Source organism: Mus pahari, chromosome 11 (genome assembly GCF_900095145.1).
Source record: "Mus pahari chromosome 11, PAHARI_EIJ_v1.1, whole genome shotgun sequence".
NCBI lineage: Eukaryota > Metazoa > Chordata > Mammalia > Rodentia > Muridae > Mus > Mus pahari.
This window is the reverse complement of record NC_034600.1, coordinates 45,151,298-45,173,642: the sequence shown is the minus strand read 5'-3', so window position 1 is coordinate 45,173,642 and position 22,345 is coordinate 45,151,298. Positions and strand designations below refer to the sequence as shown.

General features: G+C 39.6%; 1 protein-coding gene across 1 annotated transcript in view; it reads left to right on the top strand.

Annotated features, from left to right (window-relative positions):
- The window catches only part of Itga1 (integrin subunit alpha 1), a 145,572-nt gene that overhangs the window by 106,449 nt on the left and 16,778 nt on the right, over positions 1-22,345 (top strand). The window contains exons 14-23 of the mRNA XM_021208345.2: positions 455-712; positions 2,698-2,828; positions 5,388-5,554; positions 6,905-7,041; positions 8,001-8,111; positions 10,021-10,230; positions 11,974-12,054; positions 15,068-15,144; positions 18,240-18,329; positions 19,701-19,803. Of these exons, the coding sequence (XP_021064004.1) occupies positions 455-712; positions 2,698-2,828; positions 5,388-5,554; positions 6,905-7,041; positions 8,001-8,111; positions 10,021-10,230; positions 11,974-12,054; positions 15,068-15,144; positions 18,240-18,329; positions 19,701-19,803 (1,365 nt within the window). The remainder of the gene's footprint in view (positions 1-454; positions 713-2,697; positions 2,829-5,387; positions 5,555-6,904; positions 7,042-8,000; positions 8,112-10,020; positions 10,231-11,973; positions 12,055-15,067; positions 15,145-18,239; positions 18,330-19,700; positions 19,804-22,345) is intronic.

Here is a 22,345-nt window from a genome sequence, read left to right as displayed (position 1 = left end):
TCTCTCTCTCTCTCTCTCTCCAAGAAAATATGTTCTCTCTTAGCAGTGTCTGTTTTCCTCCACTCCAGGCAGCCTTTGCTGTTTGAACAGAGTAAATTTTGTCCTTCTCTTAGGTGGAGAATGAACAAAGAGTCTTAGCCAAGAAGCACACTGTGGTGAAACAGGGCTGGGGCACACAGTGGAGGACTTAATTTTTGCTTCTTTAGTAAGTCGAAAACATGCAACTAATTATATCCTTAGCTTCATCAAGAAGAGCCTGTAGGAATTCTCAGCATGTCTACTTCCCGAGGTTCCTTTGGCATTCCCACTTTTTTTCATATATTTTACAGGTCTGCCGTTGGTATGCAAATGGTTACTTCATAAGGTTGGCGCGGCGTGCACTTACAAAACAAACCTACGCCGCCATGGTAGCAGTGTGAGAAACTTTTAAGTATTCTGTTTATCTTCTCTCTAGACGAGGTTTGAATATCAAATGAGCCTGGAACCAATTAAGCAGACCTGCTGTTCATCCCTGAAGGATAATTCTTGCACAAAAGAAAACAAGAATGAGCCCTGTGGGGCCCGTTTTGGAACAGCAGTTGCTGCTGTAAAAGACCTCAACGTGGATGGCTTTAATGACATCGTGATTGGAGCGCCCCTGGAAGATGACCATGCAGGAGCGGTGTACATTTATCATGGCAGTGGCAAGACCATAAGGAAAGAGTATGCACAAGTAAGTCACCGAGGTTTCTCGAGGGCCTCCGCCTTCTGTGCCAAGTGTCTTACTCTCTATAGCGTATAATTTAATTTTTAATCTATTCTGATTCCTTTGGGAAACTACTTATGATTTTTCTCCTGTGTCCTTTCTTAGAAGAGTTAGTTAGCAGTTTAGACACTTCTCTAGCTTCTTTTCTGTGGCCATTTATCTGCCTTCTTGGACCTTATCACTTGAAGGGGTAAAATAATAGTAAACAAATGATGCCTGGAAATAGGGTGAGTTGACATCTACAGTGCTTTTAATCCTAAAGAGTAAGAGGGTGATAACAGTGCAAATTAGACTATAAAGGAGATTGTGGGTTTTTGTAGTCAGTGCCCATATTGTTATTAAGCAAAATTACATTAAATTTATAATTATGAATTAATATTATATATTTTCATCAAACGAATATGGGTTTCTGAGGTTTATGGTTTTCTTTCTCAAGTAATACTTCTTGGAAAAATGTGAATGGTTAATTTGACCTGCCCAAGATTTCTTTTGTTCTTGTTTTAAATGTATTGTCATTTAGCAGTTCCACATTCATTGACCTAATCTGTAAATTTAATTTCTTAGAACATGAAAAAATATTCATCCACAAAAATATGTAATACACCCTAAACACAAGAGAGTTTAGGGAAGTCATAGTGGGGAGTTTTTAGATAATCATAAGCAATGAGCTATTATGGATAAATATCTTAGATTTCAACACTTGCTGCAACACTCCCTAGCATCTAAACCATGAAGAGAATACAGACATTAGCTTTTCCTTTTGAGATTTCAGCAGTCTCTTTTATTTCTGTAGTCAACAGAACTTTTAAAGCCTGTTCATGTAAAATTTTGTAATGACATTAATAGGGAGCAAAATAGAAGACTTCTATAAGTCACAACACTCCTGTCTGTTTGACAGACGATCTGTTTCTGTTAAAAGTCTTTGTAGGATTATAAACTTAACTAATAGCAGGCAGAATTAGCCATTGGAGCATTACTGAACCAGAAAAGACACACAGAGAGGCTCCTTATATTTTGTTGCTTTGTTCTTCCAGTAAAAATCCTGCACATTTAATAAATAGCATTTGAAGCAAAGAAAGATTTTTTTTCACTTGTTTAGTGGAATAAATTGTCCTAAGTGATGCATTTTTAAAAGTATGGTAAGTCAAGATGCAGTTCTAAATAAAAAGAACAAGACAGTGGTGGAATTAGGTTGTTTTCTTAGTGGAGTATGCTTTGCCAGAGTCAGAGGAAGATGCAATTATCCGTTTCCAGAAATGCAGCATGACCCAGCGAGGAGCAGCATCAGCTCCATCAGGGCTACTAGGCTCATATCTCCCGATTTGTCCCCTGAAATAGTATGGGGATATTAGCCAATATAATGTCAGTATAATATATTGACAAATATGTAATGTCTAACACTCAAGAGAAATCTGAATAACAGGCTCTATTTCTGTTCCCTTTTTAGTTCTAATAAGCAGATATACATAAAGTACTGGAAACTTGGAAAACATCCCATAGATGCAAGAAGAACAGAGGATTGTGTAGGACAGTTCAAGTCATTGTGATCTTTCTGTGCTTCGTAGCTTACTGTTTGTCTGAGCAGATAACAGCTTATAGAACCTGCTGGCAGGAGACAGCACGAACAGACCCTTCCTAAGCTCTGGGTAGCCTCTGCCTCCTTGATGCCTTTTAAGTGACACAGAAGAAAAAGTCAAATAAGGGAAAAGCGACATGGAAGTATTATGTGTCCCCTTGATATGCCAGTGTGTGTGTATATTGTATATATATATATATATATATATATATATATATATATATATATATACACTCTTGCTTCCGCTGACGGCCCTCTCAGTTCCCAGAAGATCTTCACGTTTCGCTTTATTCACTAACCCAAATTCTCAGATTTATTCAGAACTATTTTGAGTGAATTCTTCTGACATTCAACCTGTCTGTTGGGATTTTCACAGCGCATTCCGTCAGGTGGGGATGGCAAGACACTGAAATTTTTTGGCCAGTCTATCCATGGAGAGATGGATTTAAATGGCGATGGTCTGACTGACGTGACCATTGGAGGCCTTGGAGGAGCTGCCCTCTTCTGGTATGTATGTTAGAACATCTGGTTAAACTAACACTATTTTCCATATAATTTCCAGACCACACAATATGATTAGAATCCTTGACATATTAAATATCTATTTCCTCTCATACACTCCTGGCAAGATGCAAGTAACTCAATAGATTGAGGCATCAGTGAATCTTAAGAGCAAAGAAGCCGAATAGGAATGGATAGAATGAAGGCTTCATTTGGGTCTCAATTATGTACATGCAACCAAAACAGGTGTTCTCTTTTGCATGGGTGGTGTCTTTAGAAGATACGTAGAAATAAGAAAATATTCCTCTGAGTTGTGTTTAAGTTTTTAGAGGTAATTTACCTCATTAGTTTATGTGAGTCACAGAAATGAATATATGCCCTTTCATGGTCCAGGTCATAAGGACCAAGGCTTTGGCACTGCTGGAGGAGCAGTTGCAACAGGATACAGAAGGCGGGTGGATGAGCAGATGCAATCAATGAGCAGATAGTAAGAGCCCAGTGATGTGGACCAGACACCCATACATCCATAAAGATACAGTTGGGAAAGACCGAGTGGGCAGGGTAGGCGTTAGTCAAACCACTGTCCTACCCAGAGAATCCATATTGCCCCAAAGGAAACTAGGCATGCCCATCAACTGCTGGTGAGGGGTAAAGTATCTAAAGGTCTCCAAGTGTGTGCCAAAAAGCATTTCAAAACCATGCGATAGCCTTGCTTATTAAAGCATTTGGCTTTCGAAAAACAATTTAAAGGTGTAATGCAGAAATAAATATACCTTTAAAAGTATGATCTTTAGAGCCGCCAGAGCACTGTGTGCAATAACCATTTTCAAATATAATGAGAGACGCTGGGGGGATGGCTAAGGCGGTAAGGCTTGCCCCATAGCACGAGGGCCTGGGTGTGGATTCCTTCCACTGTCAATGAAAGAAAGAAACAGCTCTCACTTCAGAGGAGTTAAAGACTTATTTTGGTTTATTTTGAAGCAAATGTGAGTCTTATGAATTCAAGTCATTTAACTCTCCCCTAACAGAATGGGTTCCCACGTGGAAGCAGTTTTGTGGAATTTTACAGTAACAGAAGAAAGTCCTAAATCCAGGTATCTCTGGCTGGCAGTTACAGCAAAGTGGAGAATCTCCCCTGTAGGCCTCGGATATTATCTGGTGACATTCTTAGCTTTCAGGTCCGCTTGAAGCTACCAGACTTCTTAGTTAATAGATTCTGAAAGGGTTTTGTCTTTTAGTCACAGAACGTGAGCTATGAAGCAGAGCTGAGCAAGGAATTCAGGGGGCTAAAACTAGGTCAAGTTAAGGTAATCGGGCTGCGGACTTACAGGATGGCAGCTTTTCCACGCCAGAGCAGCTCCCGTCAGTCAGACAGCCTCTGCAGATACAGCTTCTATCCAGGGATTCTCATTCACACCGCCCACGTTAAAGAAGGCGTGACAACATGCACCTGGTACTCCGGGCAGGCGAGGGAGGCAAACAAGAAGCCCTCGGTTCGCAGGCCTAGCAGCCTAGCTGTATCAGTGACCTCTACATCCAAAGAAAGACTGTTTTCTGACACAGAGCAACTGAGATTGATGAAGAAAGATCCTAATATCAACCGCTGCTCCCCGTGTGCACAGGGAGCGGGGGTGGGGGTGGAGAAGGAAACCAAAAAGAAATGTAGTGAAAAGCAAATAAATACAACATGGTGTGTGCGTTTGCGATATAGTAGACCCCCTTAAACTGTAAAGCTGGACGCTTTGAACAGCGAATGGTTCACACCCTAGGCAGACAACGGGAACATTAAAGGTTTGATCATGCTACTTGAGACAGTACATAATTGAAAACATGATTGTTTTCTTCCTGGAGTTCTAAAGTAACTTGGAAGTTACATGAAACTGTACACTCGTACACTCTCAGTGATTCAAACATCATTCTTTTTTTATTTTTTATTTTATTTTTTATTTTATTTTATTTTATTTTATTTTATTTTATTTATTTATTTATTTGGTTTTTCCAGATAGGGCTTCTCTGTATAGCCCTGGCTGTCCTGGAACTCACTTTGTAGACCAGGCCGGCCTCGAACTCAGAAATCCGCCTGCCTCTGCCTCCCAAGTGCTGGGATGAAAGGCGTGCGCCACCACACCCAGCTCAAACATCATTCTTCTCCCAAGAAACAGAAGCAGGGCTGCGTCACCAAGAACAGAGACGTGTTATAGTTTTAGGAAAAGCCGGGGGTGGGGGGAGCTGGAGGGACAACTAGTTTTCTAGATGCCTTTGAACCATTTCCTCATTGGAAACGAACTCACAGATCCCGCAAATACCATTTTGATTCCGAGCTCGCACCTGGCAACTTGGTACAAGTCTTCTGTCTTTGAACCAAACATGTGAGATGGTTCTAAACAACAGGAGTCTCCTAGGGCATGAGATTAAAATCTCTTCTCTATCAAGCAATCATTACAGAACAATAGTCATGAAAGCGCATATGATATACAAAGGAGAGTGTCCTCTGATGCACTCGCATGACCCTAGCAAGTTAAATGCAACAATGTGCAAGCAATCCCATTGTTTATGTGTTTGCAGGGCCAGAGATGTGGCTGTAGTTAAAGTGACCATGAATTTTGAACCCAATAAAGTGAATATTCAAAAGAAAAACTGCCGTGTGGAGGGCAAAGAAACAGTATGCATAAATGCTACAATGTGTTTTCATGTGAAATTGAAGTCTAAAGAAGACTCAGTTTACGAGGCTGGTAAGCATTATGGTTGTAGAGTGTACTTTCGGGCAGCGGAGACTGCGTTGGCTTCAGGATGATGGCCTCTCCCAAGCATAATAAACTGCTCATGACATTTGCCCAGTGAGTGTGTCCACCCTTGAAACCACTCCTTACTCTGGGAGGAACAATGATGGAGCCTAGTCAACTCCGCAGCAGAAAATAGATATTTGAACACAATGACCTCAAAATTCCATGTTTTCCTGTGCTTCCCTGTATGATTATAAACACTCTCACAGATAGCATTTAAAAATATTCTATAAACAAGATTAAAAAAAAAAAAAAAAAAAAGAATCGTCTCCCTTATACTGCCCCCTCCTGGGAAATGCTGGTATTGCAGATAACCTGATGATTGCAAATGACAAACACCCTTGCCCCACCACCTCCCCAGCCCCATCCCTGATCCCAGTGTTCTTTTCCCACTGAGATCAGACTTCTATTTTTAGCCAGATATGTTCTGGGGGGGCGGGGGAGGGGGTTGGATATATTGTGTCAACCTGTGTGTCCCCTCTGCCTGGTGTTCTGAGATTTCTAAGACCGTCTTCATTGATGTTGAAATACGTTGGGGTCAAACTTTGAAGGCCATTGGCTCTAGAAGAGTGATTTCCTCTGCAAACAAAATACAAGGGCAATAAGGAAACTCGATAATCTTTAAGATTAAATTGTCTTAAGTTTCTCTGGTTGTGCCTCTTTGATAGTCTTTTGACTCAAAGGCAAAAGAAATGCAGAGATAGCCATAAAGACAGGCTTTTGTATGCAACACTATTTCATTTTCTTTTAAATAAAGCACTTAAAGGAATTTTGTTGTCCTCTTATAAAGAAAAAGGACTCACTCACATTCTTCACTGTGGCTTGCTTATTTTATGAGATTTCCTACTGTTTTGGGCATAATCTAAGTTGACATGTTTCTACAAGATGTTTAAAAGGGTCATTGTTTATTTTCATTTCTATGAAATTAATTTGAAGTCAATCAGTATTCAGGCAGTTTGCCAGTATCTCTAAACTATAAAAATTATTTAAAACAAAAATTGAGTAAATGAAGACTTAGTTAATAAATCAGAGCTCACGTGTATGTCTATATGAGTGTGTGTGTCTGTGTATAAATATGTTACACATAATTATAACTTAAATGTTCAGTGCATGGTCAAGTCGGCCATTCTATAGACTCCCTTGAGGCTATGCCCACGAGGGCTTCTATTTCTGTATCACAGAAATATAGGTTTTCTTCATGTAGGATCTCCTACTGATTCATCTGCTCAAGCTTTTTTCTCGCTAATTGGACACAGTAGATCAGGTGAGGGTCTATCAGTTTTCCTTTCCTCTTTGTAGATCTGCAGTACCGTGTCACCCTTGATTCGCTGAGGCAGATATCACGGAGCTTTTTTTCTGGAACTCAGGAAAGGAAGATTCAAAGAAACATCACCGTTCGAGAATCCGAATGCATCCGGCACTCCTTCTACATGTTGGCAAGTAAATCCTGTGTTACAGCTGCCTTCCTCCAACGTGCGAGTGTAGCGTGCGCGCATGGGAAGCCATCCCTCCTCTTTGGTTATTCAGAACCGAGAACCGATGAGTTAGGGCTTGTATAAAATTTGATGAGCATCAGACAGATCTGGCTGCAGGCTGCTGACAGTGACTGCAGCCATGTATACAAGGTCAGCGTGTCAGCTCTGTCCAAGGACCAATGACAAAAGTAATCGCCTAGTTTCAAATGTTACAAGATCTCTTTGCCTTATATTGGCTATTTTTAACATTTTTGTCTGGAGCTGAATGGGATACAGTTTGTATCCCTGCATCCCCGAGTTCTGAACTACTTGGGGGGAGGGGCGGGCTGCGGAATTCATTTAGTCTTAAGAGAATCAGAATAAAATAAAAATTGTCATAGTGTTACTGAGACATTTCACAGCAGTATGTATAAAGATCATTGTTTTTGACATGAGAGATAATGGCTCTTACAGAAATGGAAAATATTAATCACATTCCCATCGTTTCCATATTATTATGCACTGGAAAATTCCATAGGTTTAGCTATACATGAGTGAAGTACTCACCTGAAGAGTTTGCCCTTCTTAAAGTGAGCCACTTTCCCAGAAGTATTGGAAACTGGCACCAGATCTCAAGAGAATCAACGTTTTTGCCACATAGCTCAGGTGGTATATCCAGGCAGGAGAGATATCAGGTCCCTCTTTGGATCTCGAGGGAGTTCCCTATCATAGTCTAGAGCCTCCACTTTCCTTATAACCCTTGTCAAACAGGAAAGCCATGGTATGCCACTTCAGTGAAGCAAGGGCCGGCTGAAGGGTGATGTCAAGTTAGGTTCACAACGAGAATGTTCCAGTAGGCCACAGCGCCAGAAGGATGCCACGACTGAGTCATAGCATCCAGTGAATATGACAGCAGTGACAAGTGTTGTTTCACCTTGCAGGACAAGCATGACTTTCAGGATTCTGTGAGAGTGACTTTGGATTTTAATCTCACTGATCCAGAAAACGGGCCCGTGCTTGATGACGCTCTGCCAAACTCAGTCCATGGACACGTAAGATTAATTTACAATGTCTCTTTGCAAATGTATTAGGGAAACTAAAAGGACAGAGACATAATTTAAACCAATTGTGTGAGAGAGAGAAAGAGGAGAGAGACAGAAAGACAGACAGAAAATCGGACCACTCTAGATTTCTTCTGGCCTCTCTAACTTCCTCTTACTTGGGTTTAGAACCCAAGGAAACTATGAGTCATAGTTTAGGGATAATGGATGCGCTTAGACTGGACCACATACCTGGATATAGCTAACCACTAGTCAGCAGTTCCTGTGCTATAAAGGAGGCCTGTGGTATAAAGCTTGTGTCTCAGTTACTGTCCTATTGCTGTGAAGAGACATCATGACCAAGATGACTCTTATTAAAGAAAGCATTTAATTGAGGGCTCTCTTACAGTGTTTGAGGGTTAGTCCACAATCATGGTGGGAAACAGACAGGCTTGGCACTAGAGTGCTCCATCGGTGTGCAGGGAGCAGTTAGAGAGAGGGAAGGAAGGGAAGAAGAGGGAGAAGGAAGAGGAGGAAGGGAAGGTGTGGAGAGAGAGAGGGAGAGAGAGAGAGAGAGAGAGAGAGAGAGAGAGAGAGAGAGAGAGAGAGAGAGAGAGAGAGAGAGAGAGACAGTCACTGGCTTGGCTTGGACTTTTGGAACCTCAAAGCCAACCCCGAATGACAATAACCTCCTCCAGCAAGGCCACAGCTACTTCGACAAGGCCACACCCCCTGATCTGCCACAAACAGTTCCTCTAAGTGAGGAGCAGAGCAGCACGCGTGCCTCCTGTGGGCACAACGTTATCCCAAGAACAAAAGACATAGGAAGCACTAAGCTGGGCTGCTCCGTTCCCAAACTCATGTCACTGACACATATCTGAGAGTGAGAGTGAGTGAGGGGACAGAGAGGGAAGGAACATCACAACAACGACAGCCACAATGGAGAACTATAGGGGCGCAGAGCCCACTGTTCTCATTCGTCCATCTGCCAACATCCCCGAGCAACCTTCCCAATACACCCATCATCTTACGTGAGCCAAACGTGGAGCGCAGTCTCACCTAGGAATTGGGCCTTCAGCAGTAACGAAATGCTGTGTGTGCCGTGAAGAATTCCAGATGTTGCAATACGTCCTATCTAGTCTGGGGAGTCAGAGAAAGCCGCAGGTGGTTGTGACTCTTGAGTGGAGCCCTGCAAGACCAGATGACTTTGCACCATTCAGAGTGTGGGTGGGGGATGGTGCCTGTCAAGATGCTAAGCCGTCGAAGAATCACACAAAACTCAGCACTGCAGTTGAAAGCGCCGTGCAGAGGTGAAGCGGATCCGTTATGGCTAGACTGGTGCCACTATCCAGACTATAGATATTTTAAAGGGCAATGCGGTGCTGCTGACATCACTTAGCTCAGTGGGCACCAGGCAGATACTGTTTTAAAGAGTACCTCTGCCACAAGAGGATAAATAACTGGAAGAAACACAGGGGCTGGACGCCAGTGCAAGGAGCTTCTTTAACGTATAGAGGGATGGAGAGGTGACAGGGGACTTGGAAGATAGGGGGTAGGCAAGGAAGGGTATGTGTGACGAGAGACTGAATAAGGGGAGGGTGGAATTTAAAAAGAACCAAGTCAAGCTTCCAGATACATGGCTGGATCATTTCCCTGCCGCTTGGCAGGCTTCCTCAATGCCTCATTCCTTTTACTAGGAATTCATAGAAATGTTATGGTGTAGACTTAGAGCTTAAGTTCTTGACTTGGTCTTTCGAAGCCAGCAGTAAATGTAACATCCCTTAAGACCTCAGCAATACGATCCTCATGGAGCTGTCTCTCTTACTCGGGTGCCATACCATTTCTCTTACACAAATTAGTCGGTAGCTATCAATGATGTTTACCTAAGCTATGAATACCATGGTCCCGTGTACTATTCCAGATTCCTTTTGCCAAAGACTGTGGGAACAAGGAAAGATGCATTTCCGACCTCACCCTGGATGTGTCCACCACGGAAAAGAACCTGCTGGTTGTCAGGTCCCAGAATGACAAGTTCAATGTCAGCCTCACCGTCAAGAACAAGGGAGACAGTGCATATAACACCAGGACAGTGGTTCAATATTCTCCAAATCTGATTTTTTCAGGAATTGAGGTAAACATACCATTTCTCGTTCATTCTCTTAATGACTATTTATTGGACCTGTTTTTTGTGCTTCTGAGCTGATTAATTTCATAACATTGATTTGAGTAGAGAGCTGTTTTGTTAATATTAGAATACACTAGTGATCATAGTTTCAAGTTTTTAAGATATTTAAAAACTTTTGTTATTTTATTTTCTGCATAGCAGTATTATACCTAAAGGTCAAAACAGGACATTGGATCCATGACCATTGTGAGCAGCCACACAGGTGTTTGTAAATGAACTCGATTTCTCTCCAGTCCGCACCCCCACCAAGCTTTGGATTTTTTTTTTTTAAGCTTTTTTTTTTTTTCTTTAGAGAGGCAGGTTTCTTCTCAGACTTTGTATTTTAAGAAAGATAGCTGATAGTACAAAATTCGGTGTTTTACAGAGTCATCAAGCTGCTAAAATTAAGATTCAGCCAGGAAAAAAAATAATAAAGCTAAAACCCATTAACAGAGACACAGAGAGGAGTTTATGTGTTGAAAGTTTCCACTGAGAAAATCAAGATACTGTTCCTTTTCTTCCTATGAAAAAATCCTGTTTCTGTTAGGAAATATGTATTATTTATTTATAATGAAAGGGTTCTATCTGGCAATAATATCTGTATATCAGACATTTTATTAATTTGACAATAATTCCCTGCATAGGATGCTGGATCATTTGTCAATATTTCCAAATTTGAACTTAGCTTTTGATTCTGATTCCCAAATGCATTCCCCAAGTTAAAATTCTGTATATATTTATATGAATAAATTTGAAGTATTTTGATTCACACTAGAATCAATAATGTTTGTATGAATATTTTTATTTATACTAAAAACTAATACCATTGGGTGTAAGAATATAGTTAGATTATAGAAAACTGCTTAGTATGTATAAGACACTGGGTTAAATAACACACACACACACACACACACACACATTAATACATAGTATTAAAACATTGTTGTCTAGATTCCATAAATTTAAATTGTTACTGTTAATTCACTCTACTTATTCAGATATCATTTGGACACATGTTAATGAGGATAGACTCATATAAGGATCATTTGTTACTATAACATATTTTGTTTTCAGAATATTATGAGTATGAAATAATTGTAGAGATGCAAGATGTTAGAGTAATGCGGAGAAACATTAATTATCACCAAATTGTCTCTGGAAAGGAAACTATGCTAAAAGGCACTACCTGTATTCTCTCCTGCTGGCTTTCTGGCCGTGGCAAAGGGGCAGGAATACCCATAGTTCACGGCTGATAATTCAAGGAGGTCCTTGTCTTTGTGTTGAGGTCTCTCTTGTATTATGTGCTGGGTGGAATCAGGAGGTGAGTCCTAGTGGTTGCAGGTTACAGCCTCGTTCTTGTCGAGGACTCCAGGCTCTGGTTCTGTGTGATGCTCTGCTGGTGTGGATGTGGAGGTTCGCACCCACCATGGCAGCTTCCTGAGCATCACCAGGTCAGTGCTCCTCTTTCCCCTGTCTATTACTGCAGGACAAGTGTGTTTTGTCCCAAGAGCGCCCTCTCGTGTTGATTTCAGATGTCCAAGAATTATGGAGTAGGCAGTCCCCGGGTTCTGTGACTCTCAAGAGAGTCTTAGCAAAGTAGCTCCTCATGGCATAGCTGGGGAAATTCTAAAAAGAACAATTTAAATATTTCGCCTGCATTTCGCCTTCTGAATCTGTTTCTTTCTTTCTTTCTTTCTTTTTTCATTTTAGGAGATCCAAAAAGATAGCTGTGAATCCAATCAAAATATCACTTGTAGAGTTGGCTATCCTTTCCTGAGGACAGGAGACGTGGTGAGGAGCCTGGGTAAAAACATAAGCAGTCATTGCCAATGAGAAGTGAGATGCTCAAAGCAAACCCTCATGCAGTGGTTCTCAACCTCCCCAATACTGTGATGCTTTAATACAGTTCTTTATGTTGGGGTGACCCCCCCAGTCACAAAAGTCTTTGATTGCTACTTCAAAACTGTAATTCTGCTACTGTTATGAATTTAATGTAGATATCTGATATGCGATCCCTATGAAAGGGTCATTGGACCCCCTAAAGGGGTCTCGACCCAAGGGTTGAGAACTGCTGCTGTAAGGGGTAATTTGGGATGATAAGCACTGAATACAAAGTGCTTGCAGTCTATATTTGCTATCTTTGCCTCTCTCTAAAAAATCTGTAGATTGGAATTTAATCCCCAATATGATAGCATTAGGAAGTGGTGCCTTTGGGACTTACAGTTTCATAAAAGACGCTCCAGAGGGTTTCTTTAATCCCATCAATCACACGATGCACACTGTCTCCAGAGAGCAGGACCACACTCTGATCTTCTGGTGCAATGATGTTTTGAGTAACTTTTCACACATGCACATATGCACACATGCACACGTGTAAAACCGCAGTCTTTGGAGAAATATATGCTACAATCATTATTATTAATTATTATTATTACTAAGACAGGGTCTCACTTTGAGCCCAGGCTAGCCCTAAACTTAGGATATAGCCCATGATGTCAAGAACTCCCAGCAATTCCCCTGCCTCTGCCTCCTAAGTGCTAGGATTCCAGGTGTGAGCTAGGAATTCCAGGATTCCCCATCCCATTCTTTCCCTGTATTTAAGTTAGGCTGTCATTTGTACTATTATGTTGTAGGAGTTCTTCAAATAGCCTGTAAGACTTTTAGTTTCTTTCCAAGAGTTTTGTGACTTTTGCTCTTACACCTAGGTCTCTGGTCAGTGTGGAAATCTTCTAGCTTATGTGTACTGAGCAGAGCCCAACTTCCACTTGCATCTGAATACGCAGTTGTTCTGCACCATTTGAGGAAGGCACTGGAATGAAATATTTCCTCGTCTCCCAGTAGTTCCTTTTGCTTGGGGTAAAAGTTTAAAACAAAACATCTCTTAGGTCATACAAAGGGTGAATGGGAAGAATTTGTAGGCAATTTCAACTTGGGTTTCACATTTAGAATATTCTTGGGTTCCAGATCTAGAGTCTCAGTTTAAGTATTTCAGGATCCTTTGAATAGACAGTAAGCAGCTGCCTCGGGCGTTCTTCTCTGGCAGCATCTTCCTGTAGACACAGAGACCTGGAGAATACCAAGACTCAAGTGTCTAGGCTAGATGTGGAGGTTAAGGAGAGATAGGAAACTCTATCCAATAATGGGCCGCAACCCCTTTGGGGAGGAGTTGAATAACCCTTTAATATGGAACACATATCAGATATCCTGCCTATCAGATACCTACCGTACAGTTCAAAACAGTCGCAAAATTACAGTTATGAAGTAACAATAAAAATAAATTTGGCTGGGGTCACCACAATATGAGGAACGATATTAAAGGGTCACAGCATTGGGAAGGTTGTGAATCACTGCTGTACTAGACTAGAAATCAGTACTCCAATGCAAGGGGAAAAATCCATCTTTCTTAAAAGAACTTTATGTTGTTTTTCAATCTAAATTAAGATTATGTATGGGAGAGAAGGAAATAAACTATGTTTTCCACATGTGCTGTGGTTCAGCCATGCTAATCTCGTGACCCTTGAGGTCCCTGCCACCCCATCTGTAAACAGCACCAATTGTTCACAAGCTGTAAATGTCACAACTTTTCTATTTGACATTTAACATAAAGATATTATTTTAGGTGGTTTCCCTTAGGTATTTCCGGAAAGTTTTCCTGGCCCGAATTTTAAATATTTCGATTAGCAGAGTAAAATTAGTTTTGAGACTGAGAAATGTAATTTCATAAGCATTATGATGAGATCATTGGACAAGAACATGCAGATTATCTCTGATTTTTTTTTTAAATTACACTTTAGAATAATTGTTGGCATCCATATCCAGCTCGCATGTAGTCAGAGCTTCTCAAAAGAGAGCGGTCTGTGTGTGACACTTGTACAGCAGCACTTCCTGTTGTTTCTTAAATATTGCTTTATATATGCAGACTCTTACAAACAAAACTCAATGTTTTTTTCAAAATACTTTTTCAAAAGAGCTGAGACATTTTGTATTATCTTCTTACATTATCCTGTAGTGATCCAAAAAAAAAATTATACTACCAAAATTAACAAATCATTTTCCTTGTTTTATTATGGTAGACTTTCTGAATTAAAGAGACTCTAATTATTAGCATGCCACAGTTATGTTCATTACTCTTACCTGGAAAGTTGTGGAAGTAAAATAAGTAGAATGGTTCTTCTTGACTTGTGGTTTGCATACATGCTTTTTGTTACTATGACTTAAATAAGGCATTTAAATTCAATACGGTGTGTGTCTTGGTACATTCAGACTGCTATAAGAAGAGTCAGAATGGAACAGCACATGGATGAGAAATTTATTGCTCACAGATATGGAAGCTGAAAAATCCAAGATCAAGACAATGTCAGCCCCAGTGTCTGAAAAGGACACACTTTTTGGTTCAAAGATGTCTTTTTCCTGCATCCTCTGGGAACAGGAAAGGCAGCTTTCTGGTACTTCTTGCACAAGGGCAATAATCCCACTGATGTGGATGCTCAAGACTGTAATCTAACGAAAGGACTGACCATCTCATATTGTAACATTAGTAACTAAACATGGGCATATAACCTTTGAATGAATAAAACATTCATACCACAATAATATGCAAAGCATATTACATATTTACCTTTACAAGGGCATATGTATATCATATTTTATTGTATGTATTTATGATGAGGCTGTACTCTGTAAGCCAATGTTTCTTAAGTCATTTAATAATTTCTGTTTAAGTAGAGATTTATATAAACTGTATTTTACTCGAAGTTGATATAGTCCTCATCTGTTACTTAAAATATGTATTTTCATTTCATAGGTTAACTTCAAAATAATATTCCAGTTTAATACATCACATCTCTCAGAAAATGCAGTCATTCATTTAAGTGCAACAAGGTTGGTATATGTGTGTGAACATTTATGTGTTTATGCATATTACATGCCTTTCATGTAAACTTTGATTGTTTTACTTTGTAGAGTCACTGCAGCTTCTTGAAGCTTGTATAAGATCAGCAGAAATTAACAGTCCACAAAAAGTACCATGGGGATAATTAGCAAAAGTAGAAGAATTATTATTCAAAATAAATAAAATCATTGATAATATTAGCTGTAGACTCTCTTGTAATTACAACACTCATATCTGCCAAACTGTATTTATAGTTAACAGAATCTTCTAATTTTAAACATTTCCTAGCCATCTGTCAAGGTCAACTGAATAATCACATGGTCTTCAAATTTCATGGTACCCTTTTATACTTCAATAAATTTTACCTGAGTCATTCACAGCTTTTCAACAGCATCCCAGAACACATGCAAGAGAACAGGCCCTAAATCAACATGAGCAAAGTTCACATGGGGAGAGAGTGAGGGAGCATGCACAGGGTCTGCATGGGTCTGCACCAGGTCCTCGGTGGATTTACCTCGGCTTCTAGCTCAGTGTTTTTGTGGGACTAAAAGTGTGGGAATGAGTGGGTCTCTGGTTCTTGTGTCTTCTCTTGGGTTTTTGCTTCTGTTTGTTTGTCTTGTCAAAACTCTGATGTGTTCATTTTTATTTTATTATATTTTCTTATTATCCTTTAGAAAACTCTTTTTTTCTAGTGAGAGACAGAAATAGAGTAGATCCAGACAGGATGGGGATGGGGAGGAAGTGAGAGAAGCAGAGGGAGGAGAAACTACAATCACAATCGTGACATATTATGCGAGAAAAAAATATTTCTTAAACTTATGCTTCTCTCACACAGTGCATCTATTTTCAATAAAGGGAAAATGAGATTTAAAAATGAAGATTAGGTGTTGTCTTGAACAAAAGTATTTATTTGTTTATTAGCTAAGTTCAATTCATCCTGGTTAAATAAAGACTATTACATATATTTTTTAAAGTAGCAAAAGGTTAATTCAGAACTGGAAGGGGATTTTAGCTTTCTGCTCCAGATAGAACATATAGTGTGAGGTCAAACGGCTTGCCTGTAGTACCCAGCATGCTTCCTGCATATAATCACTCTTACAGAGATGGAAAATAAGTTAACAAGTAATAAGATGAATTAATGGATAAATTAATTGAATCAAATCAGTTTAGTTCGGCATTTATTTCTTTGACATCTACCCAGAAGATCTTCCAACTGGTAATAAGGACACATGCTCCACTATGTTCAGAGCAGCCTTATTTATAATAGCCAGAAGCTGGAAAGAACCCAGATGTCCCTCAATAGAGGAATGGATATAGAAACTGTGGTACATTTACACAATGGAGTACTACTCAGCTATTAAAAACAATGAATTTATGAAATTCTTGGGCAAATGGATGTATCTGGAGGATATCATCCTTAGTGAGGTAACCCAATCACAAAAGAAGTCACTAGATATGCACTCACTGATAAGTGGATATTAGCCCAGAAACTTAGAATACCCAAGATACATCTTGCAAAACACAGGAAAACCAAGAAGGATGACCATCATGTGGATACTCCATTCCTCCTTCGAATAAGGAACAAAATACCCATGAAAGGATATAGGTACAGAGACAAAATTTAGAGCTAAGATGAAAGGATGGACTATCCAGAGACTACCCCATCTGGGAATCCATCCCATCATCAGCTACCAAACCCAGATACTAATGCACATGCCAGCAAGATTCTGCTGAAGGGACCCTGATACAGTGGCCTCTTGTGAGGCTATGCCAGTGCCTGGCAAACACAGAAGTGGATGCTCACAGTCAGCTATTGGATGGAACACAGGGCCCCCAATGGAGAAGCTAGAGAAAGTACCCAAGGTGTTGTAGGGGGCTGCAACCTTGTAGGTGCAACAACAATATGAACTAACCAGTACCCCCTGAGCTCGAGTCTCTAGCTGCATATGTAGCAGAAGATGGCCTCTGCTTGTGGACGTTGTACATCGTGGTGCGCACTAGGCTCCGCACCACGATGTACAACGTCCACAAGCAGCACTCAACAAGAATCTTTTTTTTTTTTTTTTAATGTACTGCACTCAAACTCAAAAAATTTTTTTTGGAAGAACCACAACTCTAGAAGGTTTATTCTATAAAATGTCTATGCTAATGTGCCTATGGCAGTTACTTTAAGAACCAGGCACAAAGGAGGCAACCAATCATCCTGGGATACATCAGGGCTGCTCTGTGGTCAGGGCCTAGCAGCACAAGATTTTTCAATGTGCTGATTTTATTCCTTTCCTTCCTTTCATATTGAAGCAGAAAGACTTGTCTGTAGCATGATGTAGCAAATGGAATCGATCCTTTTCTTATTTTGTTTTTATTATTCATGTGAAATAAAGTCATCTAGGACAAAAAAAAGAAAATTTAATAATAAAATATCCATTTTGTAGATGGGAAAAACCAAGGCAGAGAGAGCTTAAATAACTCAATGTAAAATTCAAGAACAACTGCAATCCCCATTATCTGGCCATATAAATTTTTCCTCCATTCTTTGTTCATTAATATATGGGGCATATTTGTGTTTAATGTATATGTGTGTATAGATATAAATAAATTTCAAATATTATGTCAATTACACCCAAATCAAGGAATACTTAAAAACATAAACAACATGCACACTGAGTAGTCAATTGGGAAAGACTATTAAAGGCAACATGGGAAGATGTGAGATTCACAATTAGCAGCACGAGCCTAGTTGAGTCTCTGTTCAAGGGCTTCATACATGATAAACTAAGGTAATTTGTGTTCAAATCTTTATGCCACAGAATTCCAGAAGTCTTAGCATTTTAATGATTAAGCCTGCGGATTCTTATTCTTTCAGACAATTTAGATAAGCGTAGTCTAAATGAGTGTGGTTTTCCATTCCAGCTTGGGAAGTTTAGCAATGCCCAGCTCCAGTCACCCCTCTCCTCATGGTAAAAACAAACCAAGAATTCTAAGATTTTGTATCCTATTAAGTTACCAAGATCATCTTTTTCAAGTGCATAGAGATGGTGTGTGAATGAGCAAATTTAACCATTAGTGTAACTGTGCTGTTTTTCAGTGACAGTGAAGAGCCCCTGGAATCTCTTTACGATAATGAAGTAAATATTTCCATCCCAGTAAAATATGAAGTCGGACTGCAGTTTTACAGGTAGGCTGAATCCACCTTTACTCTTTGCCAGCTTTCTGATCACCAAATGGTTCCGCTAGCGCTAGCGTAGTCCCGGGATGAGAGCGTCACCTCTCGGATGCTTAAAGGGGCAGGCACTCCAGTGCCCCTTCAGACCTGCCAAGCATGGAATTCTGGCGTGGTGCCCAGCATTCATATCAAATGTCTCCCGTATAATCCACATGCACCCCAACATTTGAGTACCTGTGTGCACTAAATATTGAAATACAATGTGTGAATGACAGGGCTTAGCTCCTCTTTAGTAGGAGCTTAGCAAGCCAAAATCCTTGACAAACTGCAGTGTTTTCTGACAGGTGAGCAGCATGTTTCTGGTCACTGTTCTTCCTCATCCTAGGGGATGGGGTCCACCTGTCCATTCTGTCATATGCAGCTAAAGCTTTTCTCATTGGTCAGCCGTTAGTTTCTCCTACTATCCAAAAACCATTCTTTCCGTTCAGACCTTATTTTCCATTCAAATACCAGTCCTGTTTGTAAACTTCCACTTCACAGAGTCCCTTGCTTATGAATTCCCTTCCTGAAGCAGAATCGCAAGCTTCTCTATGTAAATCTGTGCAATGCATATAAACATATGAGGTCAACCTAGTCTAATGTTGTCTTGTCCTGTTTCTTACGGCACTTTTTCTTGGGCAATGACAGATCGGAAAGCAAGGGTCATCGACTAGGTACTCAGACTCACTCATTTTGTCCTTGCCTTTGAAGCCTGTTGTCTGACTTGCTGCCTCCGCTTCTGTCAGCACAAAGATTTTTCCCAACAGTTCTCCACTTAATTTAAACCAATTTTTGGCACACATGTATAAATATCTTTTATTTGTCTTCTCTTGGCGGAAGTGCTGCTTTGAGAGACGGTCTTAATTCTACCAGGGTCATCCAAGGACTTTGACCTTTGTCAGAAGAGTGGATTTGCCATCTAGCAGTCACAGTGCCTTAAAATTGTATACATGTAAATGTTCTTTTAAAAACTGGTTTCGTTTCAGTTCAGCAATACTAAATATATCAAATTTTGGTCTGATTTTTCCTCTAAATTTAAATGCTGGAGGATTCATAGAAATTGTTCACTTGCTAACAATGAAATTATATTTTGAAAGTTACATATAGTTTAACATAAAGTTACATATAGTAAGCAACAGTGACTATTGAATTGAGTGAGTCTTAGCATCCTCAAATATTTAACTGAGGGGTTTTTTTTGGGGGGGGGTAAAAGAATCACTCTCCGTTTTGAACTCTACAAATGTTTTTTATGGAATCCTATGATGTAGGGAAAGAAAAGAATGAAGTCAAATAAAATTAACTTTACTGTGTTTTATTTTTATTTTTCCAATTCATTCTTCTAAGTTCTGCGAGTGAACACCACATTTCAGTTGCTGCCAACGAGACTATTCCAGAGCTTATTAATTCCACTAAGGACATTGGGAATGAAATTAATGTCTTCTATACGGTAAGAAACCGCCTCTAAGTCAATGTTATAAATAAGTTGTGGGTATTAAGAAAACAAGAAAGCGTTTCAACATTTCCTGCCCGTATCCTAGCATACTTTTCTTTGTAACTTAACTGTTAGAATGTTTTGTCAAATTGATAATCACTTCTTGACTTTTAGGCTAAGATTAAGTGCAAACTGGTAATTATACCTTGAGTCAACTTTAAAAGCCAAAGTCTCTAATTTCCTTATAGTAAGGCATACTAACTTAGAATAACTTCCTAGAAAAAAAAAACACTCAGGTATCAAATAGATATTACAAACACAAGGTATATATAGTTTATATTAGTTTTAGTATAGCCAAGAAAATCATGTTTCACAGAATCTTGACAATTTCAGAAATAAATTATTTCTAAACTCTTCGGGGCCTCTTCCTTTATTCAGTGAATCACTGTTTCTTATCTGTCTATTGCTCTCATATGAATTATGTGGTAAATTACCAACATTAGCACAACAACCTCTGGAAGTGATATTTTCTACTACGTTGTTGTTGTTGTTGTTGTTGTTGTTGTTGTTCATTTTAAGCTCTCTATTGCAAATGTTACCTAAGCTTTAGGACAGGCTGTCACGGAGCTCCAGTCTGGGTAACCCTTATAGACTCAGTATTATTCAAGAAAAAAGGAGCATCCAACTGCAATGGATGATTTATGTATATAAGTCATCAAGTGATACAACACCATTATAGATGAAGGCAGTTTTAACATTTGGGAGAGTTGTCAGCATCGAAGAATTAAGTTCTCTTACCAAATGGGAATTAATGCACACTCTTGAGACAGAATCTGTGTTCTCTGCTAGAATTTCTGTGATCAGCTAGCTCCATTCTGGAAATCGGCATGAACACAATCTCCCTGCTCAGTGCTGGAATATGATTTTATAATTCAGACTTTTTGTACCATAACAAACAAAAAGAGTGAAAAGGGGAAAATTCAATGTTGTAGGTCTTCAGGTATTGTAACTTACTAGGCTCCGGCTTTGAGATAGGAGCTCCCTCTTACACATAATGTCCACATGAATAATAACACAGTGTATCTCCGGTAGTTTTGCTGTATTAAATTAACTGGAGACAAGCCATCAATGTTTGGGCAAGCTAGACCCCCCACTGTTGAAATTAACTGAATCAATTAACTGGCTAAAAATAAAAACAACATACTTAGGTGAGTCCTAGTGACTTAGTATCAGTAATTTTTCCCTAAGAAATTACTAATGATTAAAAAATTTAGCAACACTCTTATAAAGCTCTCAAACTTTTAACTCAACACTATGAAATTACAAAAATAAAATGTCGATCATTTGTTGAAGACAATGCTATATATTCAGTGGGAAGACAATATATTATAATATCTTGGCTACATTTGCTAGTTATCAGTTTTCCAAGCTTATTCATTTTTCTATTGTTTTCTCTTTGCTGCTCACAAATAAAACAGAGATGAGAATCTAACTCCTAGAGTTAAAAGCTAAGGCAAAACTGTAAACCCAGATGATTAACACAGCAAGTTTCACACGGGTGACAAGTGCTGAAAGATATTTGTTATTTAGCTGTTAGAGGTCATATTCTCAACTAACCAATAGGTCTCTGGGAAATATCATAATAGATTTAATGAACATATGCAGTTTTGTTTTTGTGTATATAATATATAAATGTTATGACATAATATGTGTAAAGAATAAAGATAATTAGTTTATGCAGTAAAATGCTACTAAGGTTGGTGGGTTGTAGGAGACTTCGGTTTTCTGCTTGATTTCAGCATTTTCCCAGTGTTTTTAGAAAGATTTCTTCTTAGTAAGAAAAACATAATGAATGAGAATAGATGATCCTGACTAAATGTCAGAAGAGAGCATACAACTGAACGGCTGGGCCAGGCAAGCCCTGGGTATATCGCAACTCCCATGGTTGTGGACCATGTTCATATGTGAGAGGCCAGGCATAGTCAGGAATCTGAACAGTTCCAAGGCTGAAGAACGATGTAACCTTCAGTAATCGTGGAGGATCGTTGCAGATCTAAGCAGCTCTCCACAGAGGGGACTTGATTAGTTAGGCAGGCCTGGAATCTGTTGGTGATGACTGAAGAGTTCCCATACAGCTAAACAAACATCTCTAAGGAGCCATTAATGTGTAGGACCTGGAGATCATACTTTTATGGTATCCAGGGGGTACACTGCATCTGGTGGTCCCGATTCAGGGACATCAATTGGCGATTCTGAGTTAGTGGGTAAAAAACGCCTAGAAACTAAGGTGGAAGTCAATCTGCTCATCAGACCGGGTCATCAATAATCAGTGAGACAGTATCTCTAGCTTGTGATACAGCGATGAAAGGAAGACAGTGGATATCTATCTTACCCAAACAGTGATGGCAGGTCCCGTGCAGCTGAAGCTAGGGATGACCTAGGGCTTCAGGGCGTTGCAGTTAACTAGGTTAAAGCAACCAAAAATGTGCTAAGTTTTTCTTGTGTGGATCAAGTAAATGATCTCCGCCTCCAGAAACTCTGGATAGAGGCTTAGGAG